This window comes from Lethenteron reissneri, chromosome 4 (assembly GCF_015708825.2).
Source record: "Lethenteron reissneri isolate LAM-NWPU_2019-01 chromosome 4, ASM1570882v1, whole genome shotgun sequence".
Lineage (NCBI taxonomy): Eukaryota > Metazoa > Chordata > Hyperoartia > Petromyzontiformes > Petromyzontidae > Lethenteron > Lethenteron reissneri.
In genome coordinates this window covers 7,635,720-7,650,372 of record NC_083782.1, presented here as the reverse complement: position 1 = coordinate 7,650,372, position 14,653 = coordinate 7,635,720, and the positions used below count along the sequence as shown (strand labels likewise).

General features: G+C 48.0%; 1 protein-coding gene across 1 annotated transcript in view; it reads right to left on the bottom strand.

The window, feature by feature from the left end:
• The window catches only part of LOC133350105 (dual specificity testis-specific protein kinase 2-like), a 52,445-nt gene that overhangs the window by 16,401 nt on the left and 21,391 nt on the right, over positions 1-14,653 (bottom strand). Inside the window, exons 4-7 of the mRNA XM_061564130.1 lie at positions 12,148-12,294; positions 10,003-10,085; positions 4,079-4,169; positions 1,937-2,020 (exon numbers count right to left, since the gene is read on the bottom strand). Of these exons, the coding sequence (XP_061420114.1) occupies positions 1,937-2,020; positions 4,079-4,169; positions 10,003-10,085; positions 12,148-12,294 (405 nt within the window). The remainder of the gene's footprint in view (positions 1-1,936; positions 2,021-4,078; positions 4,170-10,002; positions 10,086-12,147; positions 12,295-14,653) is intronic.

The window sequence follows — 14,653 nt, the reverse complement described above, 5'->3', positions numbered from 1 at the left end:
TGTACCAGCGACCTCCGTATTGCAAGTTGGCTGTCCTAACCGTTGCACCACAAACGCTTCACCATCTTCACCTTTCCCAGCGCTAGGAGTGTGCGAAGTCGCAACAACTCATTGATTACAATTGATTTACGCTCACGCTGCAGGCAAACGGATCATGCGCACAAGAATTGATTCAACTGTGATTTATGCAAATGTAATTCAAACAGTGCGCTAATGCTGGACGCGATCAATTATGCGAACAAAGCAAACAAAACCGTGAACACGAATAAGTAACGGTGAGTACCAACGCAGATGAGAAAGCAAAAATGAGACCAAAAAAAAATAATCTATTTTTAAATCTAATCCCTCCTTCCAATCGTGACCATCACGCACCTGACCGCCAAGCTATCTCGCTCATACCCACACCCGCACTGCACCCGCCAAGCCCCGTAGGTACATTCCTTTCGTGCCACCTCAAGGTGTGTAAAGCACGCACGCGTCTGTGCAAGCGCCTGTTCCGCCGTGTCGGCCTCAGTAGGTGCTCAACTCACGGCACTTACTCCAACAGCCTACGCAGGCAATAAGGGGCAACATCAATTTGTTTTGCCTTTGTCCTGCTGATGAAGCCCTGAATGGACGCGACTTAATGTCCGTGTTCAAGCTCGCTCTCTGGCGTGCATTTGCATGTGGCGCACATGTTACGCGCGCACGCCTGCTCGGGATCCTGGCCGCCTGGATATACAAAGTCACGTACCTCTGCGACCCGCAATTGTAGAACGTGCACATGCCGAAATAACTGCGTGCGTGCGCTGGTGTGTGTGTGTGTGTGCGTGTTGCGGTGGAGCAGTTCGTGCGCCGCACTACGAACCCGGCGTCCAGAGTTCAATTCCCGCACGCGACCTGCCGATGGACTAACTGTGGTGTACCGATAAATACTTCTGGGTGGAGAGAGGCGGATGGGGGGGGGGGGATTTTAGAAACTTGCACAACAGCCACGCCGGGAGATGGAATTGAACTGGCGACCTCCGAATTGCACGCTGACCGTTAAACAATGGTGGCTGTGACCCCGGGGCTGTATGCTATATGGCACGCGTGTGTGTGCGTGAACGCGGCGGTAAGAAAAATATGCAAGTGGTGCTAAGCATTCCGGATTTAACCGCGTAATTAGCAAACGCTTCACGGCAACAGCGGATGGTTAAAGCCCAACTAAGCGATTTCCTTCCGCGGCACAGTTCGACAAGGGACTAGATGCTTTATTGTGTGTTTTGACTTCCAAACTATTCCCAACTCGGGCTCCGTAGGAAACCGATGCAAACGTATCAAATAACGCGCCTCGCTGCGGGGGGCACCAGGGACCTATACAACGGTACGGGGAAGCGTTCAACGCGGGGGCTTTGGAACGTTGCGTTCCTCTGGCTCCGTCGAGCAGCGAACAAGAGCGAGTTTGTCTAACAGTTGGCACCCACGCCCGCTCTCCCTGACGAACGCTGCCTTGGTTCCTGTGGTTTTTCCACGACACTTCGGTGGGCAGTTTCAGCCAAGTCATCTTTCATCTGTTTCGGAGGGTCGAGAGAGAGTGCGTCCGTGCGCGCTAACACAAGCCACATTTGCATGCGAGGTTGGTAAGGCGCCTATTGTGGTCGTCTCTCCCAGCGATCACTTCCCCGTTTGCGGTGCCAAGCATTTCGGTCACGCTGGCGCGCGTACGTGCGCATCACCACCGCGGCTCGCATGCTTGCCGGACCGTACAGGGTGACAACTCAAAAGGTCAAATGTACTCGAGTACATTTAACCTTTTAGAATTTCTGTTCGCTCACTTTTTGTTGTGTAGATGGATTTGCATTGTTGTCGATCGTTGTTGTTTGGCCCGCTTTTGTCCTGGCGCCTCGACACGTGCGTCACGGGAGGTGTAAATAATTCACGATGAAGACGGGCGCACGCCACGGGCGAGACTCACCTCCGTACGCGGAAGGTAGTCCGGGTCGGCCTGTACGCGGGCGATGATCTCGCACAGGATGATTCCGAAGGAGAACACGTCAATCTGTCGGGGTTCACAACAGTCACCAATAAAGGGGCGGGAGATGAGAAACGGGGCTAACCGGAACGGTTGTCGCAACGGCGATCCGTGAGGCTTCACATTACTTAACCTCAACGCCACACACACACACACAACACTGTGACAGGTGCGTGGGACACACAGGAACCTTTCAAGTGTCAACATGACCTCTGCAAAGCAGAGATGAGGTTCTCATCTGCGTGTCACTTTGCATCAGAGCCGGAATGCGATTCCCGGCAGTCACGCAATGCTTTGTTTGGTCGTACGCGTCAACCTTCAAGGTGTTTCGTGGGAGGAATTTTTGACCCTCTGTTAGTGACATACGACAATGTCGCACGCGCATGTGTGTGTGTGCGGAAGGGTTAACCCGTCCCTTGGCTCATTGCTGTGGGTCGAAAGCTTTAAGTATGCACCTACTAACAGCACGGACGCACGCACACGCTGCCCCGTCCTTCCTGCGGGGTCAGGATGCAAATGAGGCAGGGGCGCTGGATGACAGCAGGACTTTTGACAGAAATAAACTGGCTAGTAAATAACCTTTTATGACAAGCGAGGGCTATTCATAGTGTTTAATGACAAAGTATGCGATATTTGTTTGGCTGCAGGCATTATATAAACCAAAGGTAAACGTCTAAAATAGGCGTTCAACAAGCTCGATATCTGTGTGATGAGTTTTCGGGTTTATGGGTTGTAATTCGTGTTGTTTGAGAAGGTCCCGGGCTGCACGTGGAGCGAAACATTGGACATGACGAGCGGTACGAGCCGTAACCACAGCGGGGGAGAAGCCGTACGACAACGCAGGCGCGAAATATTTAACACGGCAAAATAAAGCTCATGCAGATTAAAAAAAAAAAGCCTTCCGATCACGGGGATGTGTGAAATGTTCAACGATACAGATGGCCATTTATTACCGGTGGCGGTTTGGCAATGAAGCGATTAAAGCATCGTTGAGGCCGAAAAGGCTTTAAAAGTTCTCGTTAGCCCTGCGTGCAAGTCAGAAGCGGTGCCAAGACGATAGAAAACTCGAATCGCAGAACTGCCAAGGACTCCCCCCGCACATAACGCTTGGGGGAGAACACGCGAGTGTGGCAGCAACATCTCGCAGTGGGGGACTTGGACTCGCTCAATGTACGAAACGCGTCGCTGGCCTGTGGGGGGGGGGGGGGGGGGGGGCAGGTGAGCCCTAACAAAGCCCAGACAAATACCGAGGTTAACCGAAGAAATTAGATGTTGCATAGGTTCCAGGGGGTTTGGTTGGTGCACATGAGCTGCCGACTCCACGATGAGAGAATAACTCATTAAACGGAGGGCCTTTAACGGTGGTGACAGATAACGAATGGATGACAACGATGCCTATTTACGTAAAGCCTTCACGCTATGGTGGCTATTAAACTAAGTGCGCCAGGCTATAACCAACAGCAATTGCAACACCAGTATTGGTCGTTGTGGCAACCCAGGTCACTTGCAAATGAGGCTCTATGCTGGTCTGATGAGTTCTCACCAGGGTAAATGTATAAAGTCGACTTGGCTGAATTCTATTGGTCCCGAGTGGAATAGGCGCGCAAGTGAGAACCTTCAAACCGTACAACCCACGACGTCCAATATGTATTTATTATTTTAAAGTATAACCCTTTGTCAATACACGTATGGATAAAGGCCTCCTTCTCTAGTTGAATAACGAACATTCCCTCTCGAATGGCTTTACAATATACGAAACTAAATGCTTTCAATTATTTTATTTCCGTCTAAGGTTTTTAGTGCAACTGTGAACATGTTGTAACTGGCGTCACATATAATTTTTGAGTTGATTGATGGAATTACATGTTCCTGTTATGCAATTCATTTTCGCTCCACCTGCGCTTATCTTTGCCCTCGTAAATGAATGAAATGTTTAAGCAGACAACACGCCCCTTTCAAATATCTATCCCTCACCATAAAATTCCATGACAAAGTTAAGCACAACCCGTTTTCACAATAATCGTCAACATGTGAAAGTTGATGTCGTATCCACTTGTGAAAACATGATAAAATTATTGTGCTTACCGTCTCATCGTAGACCTCTCCGCGGAGAACCTCAGGAGCCATCCAGAAGGGGGAACCCACGACGGCCAGGCGCTCCCGCTCTCCCTTCTCACTGGAGCACAAAGACAAAGACACCACCGTATAGCCTCACCAGGACTTCTGGGGCAAGTGCTGTGTGCGATTACCTATGGAATTGGCCAAACATCTCAATGTAGCAAGAACTTACACTATGAGACCTCCTTTACCAGTGGCAAAATATTGAAGATCCCTTGTATAAAGGTGTCAGTTTTTGTACCAGTTGAAAGGGTAAAAACCTATTACTATATTTTGCCACTGGTAAAGGAGGTCTCATAGTGTAAATGCTTACCCCGAGCTCTCAATACTCTGATAGTGCGCTGTTTTTGAGTTGTGCGCCTTTTGGCATCATCTGGTCCCAACACCAATGGAGACTAGGCTCTAAGAAAAGCTGTCTCGGGTGTAGACCAATCAACTTCAAGGACAGTGCATATCATTATCATTATCAGAGTTGCTTCTTTTTGTTTGCATTTTGTCTGCTTGTGTTGTGGTTATTGCAAACATGATCCCTTGTATAAAGGTGTCAGTTGTTGTACCAGTTGAAAGAGTAAAAACCTATTACTGTAGCAGGAACTCTCGTGAAAAATAGTCTTGAGACTCAGCGAGGCCTTCCTTCATATAAAAAGCCATTCTTATGATTATTATAGCCAAAAGCGTTGTGCCAGTGGTCAGTGACCCAAGCATTGCACGCTATCTGGGAGTAAGCGACCCTGCTCCTGCGCTGCCTGGTCCAAATATTTCTTTGGACCCACGACAAACAAATTCCTAAACAATCCCCCACTCGTACCCGATTAGTCTGGCTAAGGTGCTTGGAAAGCGATGGGAAAAATATTGCGCCGTGGGGCCGCGTGACTGTGAAGCCGTGGGCTGTGGGTTTCCCACCCCATGTCCCAAGTAAAGAGGAGACCAACAGCTGTCCCTGGGCAGAGACACATGCCATTGAGTAAAAGTGGTTGAAAAAGACTTACATTATCCTTTGTGTTATTTACAGATCCCCTTTTTGAACACAGGTTTCAAACACATTTCCCACACCTCCGGTTAGCACGGCTGGCAAGGAAGGGTGCGAAAGGCGTTCAACGTACATACAAACATACAGTGGTGAGTGCAAGGTGCCCAGGTATGCAGGTGCATAGAAAGGGCTTCTTGTCAGCGCACGATTGACGTGCAAATATTTAAACTCTCCTCGCAGGGCCTTATTCTTGGCACAAAAACAATGCCGGCGCTCTTGACCAAAGAGGAAATCTTCACACGCCACAAGCGCACAAGAAACTGCTCTCATTGCAGCCGCTGGGTTTAACCGAAGACAGCGGAGGCGGATGAAACACATCACTAGGCAAGTTTCACTTTGTAAACCCGTTGCTCCCGCCACGCCCCCAATTCAATCATTCTTCTTCCGCTAATTCAAGATTTCTGGGGTCGTATTTCCTCGTCGATTTCGGCCTTTTTCTTCACACTCAGCAAGTGCACAAGTAATTCCCAAAACAGTGGCAACAAGTTTAACCGAAGGCTGAAGGGAACAGCTGAAAGACAACACTAAAGAATATTTAACTTATAAATCGTGCTCCGACCACCAGAACCCCAATTCTTTGCAAAATAATTGCAGATTTAATTTTTTTATCATTCTCCTGCCAATTGCGGTTATCTGGAATTATTATTTTTTGCCCCTGCATAGGTTGTGCTGTAAAGCTCTAGAACGCACGTGGCGTTCGGCTTCTATCAAACACCACGAAGCACAGCGCGGAAACGCATCGGGGAGCTGTCGGGGGTGGGGGGGGGTCTCTGTTTTCCTTGTCAGCTTCTCCCATCTCTCCCTTCTCTCCCCGTATCTCTCATCTCTCCCATCTCTCCCGGTATCTCGCGACTCCCCTATCCTCGTCCCAAACTCCACCCAAGGGCAACTCCAGCAATTAGGCAACACCGCGGCCGCAAAATTTTCGAAATCACACTGAAAATGCACCATGGGGTGTATAACTTTGAAGGCAATCATTTATATTTATAGAATACATGGCTCAGTTGTGGAATGCGTAAACGGTTTGACACACACAGGAAACCGAACATACGATTCCAGCGTGCATGAAGAGTCGGGTTGCCCGAGTACGTCCGACACCGCAGTAATTTGAGCACAAATGTGTTGAGTACAGGTCCAAAAGGTCCAAGACGCCAAGGGGCCAGCAACAACAGCACTATTCAACGTGTAATAGATGAGTCAATGTATTTTCTACGAGGTAATTAGACATTTGGGAAATTAGATTATTATGGAGGCTTTCCCCCCCCCCCCCATTGAGCAAGGCTGACATTCTTTGAAACTGAATTCTATGTATGTATATTGAACTTCTTTCGAACCGTACGTAGCCAACCGTTGATTATAATCGGAGGTGTGCGGAATTGGACGTCTTAATTGGTTGATGTGCTGTGTCCAAGTAAGAAGGCACTTCATGAATGGAACGATTGTCCACATCTTTAGTGTCTGAAGTGTATGTCCGGCACCGTGAAACTGCCCTGCGAACATGTCTTTGGGTCCTCCATGAGACTGTCCTATGAATTTCTTATTCGGTCTCTCCTTGACTGTCTCCTCTTATTCCTCTTTTTTTTTTCCCAAGACGTTTTCCCAACATGACCTGCACCCCTTCTCACCCGCCAATATATACACACACAAAGAAATACATGTTAACCTGGTAAAATACCAGATGTCAACTGCAACAGTGGCGGTAAAAGAAAAATCATAGGTGTGACACAGAAACTTGGCAGCGGCGTGAATTGTAGCCTTGTCGGCCGCTCACAGGGGTGACCCTGAACGTAATGTGGGGTTTGACCGAAATCCGTCGCCGCAGCGCTGAGCGCACAAAATCCAGCGGGGGTTCCAATTCCGTGACGAACGTGCGAATCGTCAATTCCACCTCTCCACCTTGGATGGCCCAATACTCCCCGCAACCCCCCCCCCCCCCACCCCCCACCTTTTTTTATCGACGAATATGTCAGCCTGAGATGCAAGCTGGCAGTTGTAGAAGCAGAGGGGCTTTGTGTGAACAGTGCCACTGCTCAGGCCAGGATTAGGGGCAAATAGCTCTTCAGGCAGGGGCAGTGGACGGGAAATGGGCTCTTAGTCACGACTGACCTACAATCAACCTCGGGTCTCGTCCGTGAGCGACACGTCCGAGCACACAGAAGTACGTGAAGCAGAATTGAGACAAGCTAGCAATGCATACATTATCAGAGTATGTTTTTTGTTTGCGTTCTGACCACAAGTATTGTGGTTAATGCAGACATGATTCCTTGTAAACGGTTTCAGTTTGGTGTTTTAACATCTTAAGGTCTGTTTTGTTGCCAGAAAAAAGTGGAAAAAACCTATTATTAAGCTAGCAAAGATTGTTTTATAATTTACAAAATGGATTATCGGGACTGTTCTAAAAGTCACGCAATTGATCATCGCATCCAGTTCATTTTTGGGAACGATCGAACCGATTTGCACACGGCAAAGTAAAAACCGCAAGGCGCGTTGCAATAAAATTGGTCACTAGTGTCATGGGGGCTGCTTGATCATACTTCACCTTGCTGATCATGAGTGTGAATGGAGGCTGCCCAGGACCAGCGCGATATCACTGGCCACTGATGTTAGCAACCACAGCTCAATCCGGACTATTTATAGCGGGGATGTTAAAGATTAGCTGAAGAAATTCGCAAGCGTAGGCCATTATATGCTGGTGCCCAGGGTGCAAATTTTCCAAATTCGAAAATTAACTTACTCAGTTGGGACTATACATAGCAATCGCCCCCTACTGCCAGACTAATTACCTCAGGTCACTCTTGCAAAGAAGACTATCCTGGTTTCGAGTTCTCACTTGGGATAAACATTAATATATATTTTATATCTGCTGACCTTGCTCGTCTTACGTGACCGGATTTCATTAAAACAGATCTCGTGTGTGAGCCAGCCCAACTCTTCAAAGCACTGCTTGGCAAGTCAGACAAACAAAAATGTCATACCTGCCCCTACCCACCTATCACTTGGGATCTTACCTGCCATGTGGGCAGGCTGCTCGACAGCATTGCTCACAGTGACAGCAAGAGAGAGAGACAGACTGGGCATTTCACAATCTCGGTGAACATCATCCCACTTCGCTTGGGCACACAGCGCTGTCCGAGACCTGGCCCTCATGTGGGTGCCCCCACTGCCACTGATTGGATGCACTCTAAAAACCTAATCGTGTGGACTTTATATTAGGCACTGTACGAGTTTATATTACAGATTAATTCTTTTTCCCCCCAACATCAGCAGTTAAACACACCGGATTGTTTCTCCATTATCAAAAGTAATTCCAAGAGACGATTAGTAGCAAACTAATTCAAAAATACATTGGCAATGACCTCTATTGTTTCTGAATACAATGGAATATAGCACAATAAGCAGATGGATAACCCAACGCTCAGTGCTTTTGCCGATAACTCAGTTTGCATTGGTGGGGCGATTTGATTGCCAGGCAATAGGGCAAAGGTAACAAGTAAACCCGTAAAAACAAAGTTTTTCACTCTAAATCCTTTATATGCGTGGCGGCTAGAGTCCTCTCATCCTCTGGCTTGAGATGGCTGCCACCTATGGGTCAGATGATTGTCTGCCAGTATTAAGAAATTGGTAATTAAATATTTAATTTGTTTTCCCTAAACAGTGTAAAATTTTGGAAAAAAATTTTCACGAACATTAATTGTCTCGCACAACGAGTCTGTGTGCAAAATGTCAGCTCGATTGGATGACGGGAAGTGGGTTAAAAAACGACCGAAAGATTTGCACGGTCGTAAGCAAGCAAGCACGCAAGCACGCAAGCAAGCAAGCAAGCGAACTTAATATAAAGGATTTAAAAATGCCATTTATTTACCCAGAAAGACCTCACCGAGTATCAAGACTCTACTGCAGGAAGGGTTTCTGCATTGGGATGTATGGCCAAGCGTGCCGATGAGTGTTTGACATTCGAGAAGAAACAGGATCACCCGGAGAAAACCCACCAGGGCATACGAGGGGGCGACACTCAGCGCTGCTATCTCCTGGCCAACTTTACAACCACATCCTTACAATGCCTGGCAAGCCCCGATGTAACCCACCAGGCTTAAAACAGCTTAGCTTGTGTAAGCTGATAAGATCGATTGCATTTAAAGTGAGTTGGTTATAAGCTGTGGGTCATTACCAAAGTGCCTGCAATTACTTCTTTACTTTGAAGCATGTAATCCTTCACATATACAATACTTCCTTGGCAATATGCGAGAGTTTTCATTGCAGGCTGGGATAGAGCAAGCCTTTTTTTCCCCCCAATGTTCACAGTAAAAGTGTTTCCTGCCCAAATGAGGTATGTGCCACCACTCACAGATGTGTAAGGATTCAAACAACCAGCGATGTTATCAACGGTTGCAATCCAGGGAAACGATTTAATTCAAGAATCCAATGCTTGTTTGCGTCGGTTTACCATCTCATTTGTATTCTCAACCTTTGGCAAACCAAATTAAATCAGTTCCTGAAGCTCAAACAAAGGCAACGCAAAGCGTCAGACATCATGCTTGTGAACATCACGGCGGTAAAACTAAAAAAACACACTGGAGCACGAGTACTGATTTTATCCACCTCTGTAAGTATGATAGACCGAGTTGAGCTCTGACCGGTATTTGAACTGGCAACTTTGCGTGACTGAGTAATCACACACACTCTAACCATGTGGCTTGTGGTTGTACACATAGAGCCCTTAATTAATCCACTGTTGAACGAAGAACCTCCCAATCCTGTGCAGCTGTTGAGTGGAGGTGCGGGAGGTTATTTGACCATACTTCATCACGCCGCGATCATAGAGTGTAAAAAAACAGCAATGTGTCCTGGTGGCGTTATTTACTTGCACTTTGGGATAGTCTCAGCCAGGCCAAAGTCCCCGACGATGCCCGTGTAGCCGCTATCGTCGTACTTTATCAGGCAGTTCTGCAATCGTCAGAAAACAAACGCAAAAAAAAGTCAGACTTTGCACGATCAACTCTGGAGCTGAAAAGCAGAGCGCGATAGGTGGCGGCAGCAGCAGCACAGGTGTGCAGCTGACGTTACGTAACGCGTCTCCGAATTGAATTAGGTGTTTAACCGCAGCGCCGCAACACCTGCGAACACAAGGAGACGCACGCAGGAGCCCCGCAAGACAATTAACATGTCAGTGTCCCTGCCAGTTTTCTCATTCGCCGACGGTTAAAGTTACGCGCCACCGTTGGGAGACAAAAAACACGCAAGTGATACAATGTTCCCGAATCTCTTGAAACGTTGCAGAACATTTATACGAGCGTGGAGTGATCGTGATGGGGGGCTAGGGTTGTCGAAGGAAGATTTTAATAGGTTTTCTTTTTTTTTACTACAGGAACTTGCAAAAAATGTTGTAAAGAAAATAGGAGCAAGCAAACAAACGAGCAAACTCGCCCTCCGGCATTCAAGCACCGCCCACGTTTAATCTCAATACTCCCAGTGGACATTGGGCGTTTTATTATTTTCCTTGCCTTTTGATTGTTCCACCACGAAAACCACTGGGCGTGACAAGGAGCCATGACCCCCTCCCCACCCACAGTCGTTAAAACCACCCAGCGCAACTTTTGTCTGGAAGAGTCAAGACCGCGAGTGCCTGTGAACGCAGTGTCTCTGCGTAGAGAAACGGCCTCATTGACCTCTTAGCCAGTGGCGAGGGCTTCCCCACCCCCCCCTTTGTTGTTCTTAACCACGTCCACAACCGTCACCGGCAATGGTCTATCCACTGCTGGATGCAGGTATCCACGAGCCGTCGCCGTCACGCGATTAAAAAAAATCCATCTCAGGCGGGTCTCATCGCTCTGTCTCCACGGTGGAACTCCCCCCGGAAGCGTTTTCTCTCCTTTGGCTGCCACTCCGTCGTCAGTCTTGACCGCCGGCCACTGCCCCCCTCCTGCTTGGGGCGATGGCATGTCCCCTAAGACACGCCCCTGTCCGATTATAACCTTCGCAACACTCGGATAGCTCTAACTTGAGTGTTTTCTCAGTCCATGTCCAATCGTGCACCTCTCCACGCTCCCTTGCACACGTTTTAGATTCGATTTCCATTTTCTTTGTCAACGACCGTGTTTTTAAATCTACGTCATACAGCAGGTAATATACAAGCTGGTTTTCGTAGCCAGCACAGTTAGGTGTATTTGGTTTTGGGTTTGATGTATGCCAAAATCCTTGAAATTTACAGGTGGGCTTTACCGGTGAGAATCTGATGAATAGATTTGCACGTACAGATAACATCTTTGTAAATGTAACAATCTAGGTTGGGTGGTGGAAAGGTTAACGGCCAAGAATGTTGGTATACAACTACCACGCGAACTAACCCAAAGACAAATATGGATCGGTCAATTTTGATGTCTCTAACCCGCGTACGTTGTAAACCTGCACAGCCAACGCGGAAGTACGAGGCGGCGGCAGGGCCTTCCAGAGCAGACAGGCCCGACGCGATTGATGCGGCATCCGTCAACATAAAACGTGGCCGGATGTGCAGAAAACAAACAGGCGGACCACGCCCTGCTCGGTTATGATAAGGCAACGAAAGGGACTGCAGAAGCAGGCAAATTCAGCTCACTGAAGCGTAGAGGATCGCAACACACACGCGTGCCTGCCCGACAATGGGATTAGATTCCATACCCGACCACGCCCTGCCAACATGTATCCATCCTGCGAGGTAGGCGAACACACGATTTGTTGCCACGCCAACACAAACAGACGCAGGTGCGTTAGGTAAGCGTTCGGCATGTAATGATTCACACCTCCACCACCCTAAAATTAGCCGGGCGGTGGCGGTGCACACGGGACCTCTGCACTTCCAGAGGGCCGTGTGGCTGATGGGATGTGTTAAAAAAAAGAACAATGTTGTTTTTTAAGTGGAGACGCAGGTTACGTGAAGCGGTAGCCCAATTATTCATCTCACTACTTAAATTCTCCACAACGTCCATAATGATTTTACTGCACGCGTAAGCGATGCACCGCTTAACTGCACCTTGGAGGTGAGGTCACGGTGGAAGACGCCCCTCGAATGCAGGTACTTGAGTCCCCGCGCGATGTCCAGGGCCAGCTTGATGCGAACCAACCACGACAGGTACACGGGGCTGTCCAGCAACTGCTCCAGGTTACCCCCGTTGACGTACTGCGAACATAAAGCCACGGGTTACGATGGGCACCACCCACTAAGGGTTCTGGTCGTCACACGTACCAAGGCACAGATCGCCCCGTGTAGCCTATACAAAAATAGTTTGAGACAGTGGTGTTAGCGAGAAACTGTGAAGGCCAGCATGGCACACGAGAGCGTGGGTGACCAACGCCACACCCGGTTTTTGTCTCTCCGGCGGTGAGGTTTAATGCACCGCACCAGGGATGAGGAGACCATTGAGATAGTCGTGGTGCTACCCGCACCGCCGCCCAACCCTGCTCAGCCTCCGAGATCTTACTATTATCCGGTGGCATTCCGGGAGATTTGGTCACAGGCACCGTTTATTCAGAACTCCAACTGTAGCCGTGGTGCAGAGGACAGACGATGACGCACATCGTTGAGGACTGTCTCCGCTAACCAAGCTTAGAGGCGGTCTGAGGACGACACCGCATTCTGAAATTCATGAAGCTGCTGCCCGGCTTGGCGCGAAAGCACAGGCGCTCAATTAATAAATAAAATGCCGAGACATTGCATTCAGGACGTCCTCGCATTATCGGTACGCTCGCATAAAACTGCACACAGATTGCGCAATTCAGACTGCACACCGACTACAACCACTCGCACGCACTCTACCCGCCACAAAATACCTTTATGCGCATTTAAGTAAGACGCCCGCTCGACCATTTCATTCATAATTGATAATGGCATACCATTACTTGAATGTACAAAGAGAAAAAAACCTTCGGTTGAAAGGCAAGAGTTGAAAATAAGAAACCACCCCAGGCAATGAAAACAACGATGTCACCGAAACATTTGAGGACACCCGAACGCGACCCGAGCCTCGAAGGCAGTCGGCAATGAAGCGCGACGACTTCGGTGAAACGTCACGCTGCATCGGTTCAAATCCAGCGGCCTCCATCGTTATTACCGCGGGCGTAATCGCCGTAATCATACTACCCTGGCCATCCGCTGGACAGCGGACGTTCAAGATGCCCACGACGTCATTTGCAAGATGGCACCAATGATCCAAATTTGTTGAATTCTAAAATTATTTGCAAAATCACTCAATTCGGATTATACACAGCGATCGTCACCCTCAACTGACAGACTAATGCCCCAGGTCACTCTTGAAAATGAGAGTCATCCTGGTCTCTGAATTCTCACTCGGTTAAACAAAATGAATTTGAAGCCCTGTCCCCATCATGACAAATTGGAAGGCACAGTTGAAGCCTGGAGTGTAACGAAGCCCCGTGGCATGTTAGAAGTGCATGCGTGTGCAGCCAGCAGCTATACTCAAATGACCTCTCTACGGGCGGGGGGATCACTCGCTCGCTCACACACGGCACACCAAAAAAAATGCACATTTGCCACCAGTGCCACAAACGAAGGATTTTTAAAATAACTCGAAGCAGCAGGTCATGAATACACAGGCCTACTTATTTACAATTAGCTGTTTTTGTTGCTGTGGTTGTGTGTACAATAAGCAGCCAGTATGTAAACATGCATTTTTGTGTGTATGGATTCATGGTTGGTAATTTAGTAAATGAGTGTTATTGATATAAATTCACATGCACAAACACGATAAAAAACTAAATATCATAGGTTTACAAACTGTCACCAACTATCACTGATCAGTGTGGTGAAATATGATGAAAAAGCCTCATAACTGACATGGAGTGGTGGTACAGCCTTCATCCAGCAGTGAAATTGCCAAAGTGCTGTAAGTTCTATATATTTGCATATATGTTGCGTGCAATTGGTTGTCACATGACCAATCACATTGGTCATGTGACAACCATTGGTCACGTGACAACCATGACCGATGTTTGAACGCTCTCGCGTACCAATCGATTACATTGTTACTCAGGTTGAACCAGATTTGATTATCAATTCCACGACTTTTGGAGCTGAAAATTATTCTGTAAACAAACATTCAAAAACTCATAAGCGATTAACAACCCAAGCTGCAAGTATGTTCTGAAACACGCCTACCCAACCCCTCAACCAATTTTAACGACGGTGGGGTCATTTGAAAGCTTATAATAAGTAGCTCATGTGAGCGACATCGAATTTATATTTGATCACTTTGATAAGTGGAGTGTGTGTGAAGGCGGGGGGAGGTGGTGGGGGTGACTTGCAAAAGGCATCCTGCAACATTTAAGAAACTGGTGAGGTTGATTTGAATGCTGGTGAGTAGTGGTGTGTGTGTGGGGAGCGGTAGTGTAGTGGTTAGCGTGTGGTGTTACGAACCCGGCGACCCGAGTTCGATTCTCGCTCTTGGCCTACACCAGTGACTATAATCTGAACCGGTTCTGGGGCGTCCCCTAGGTCGACTCAGCCTCAATTGAGAAGCTAG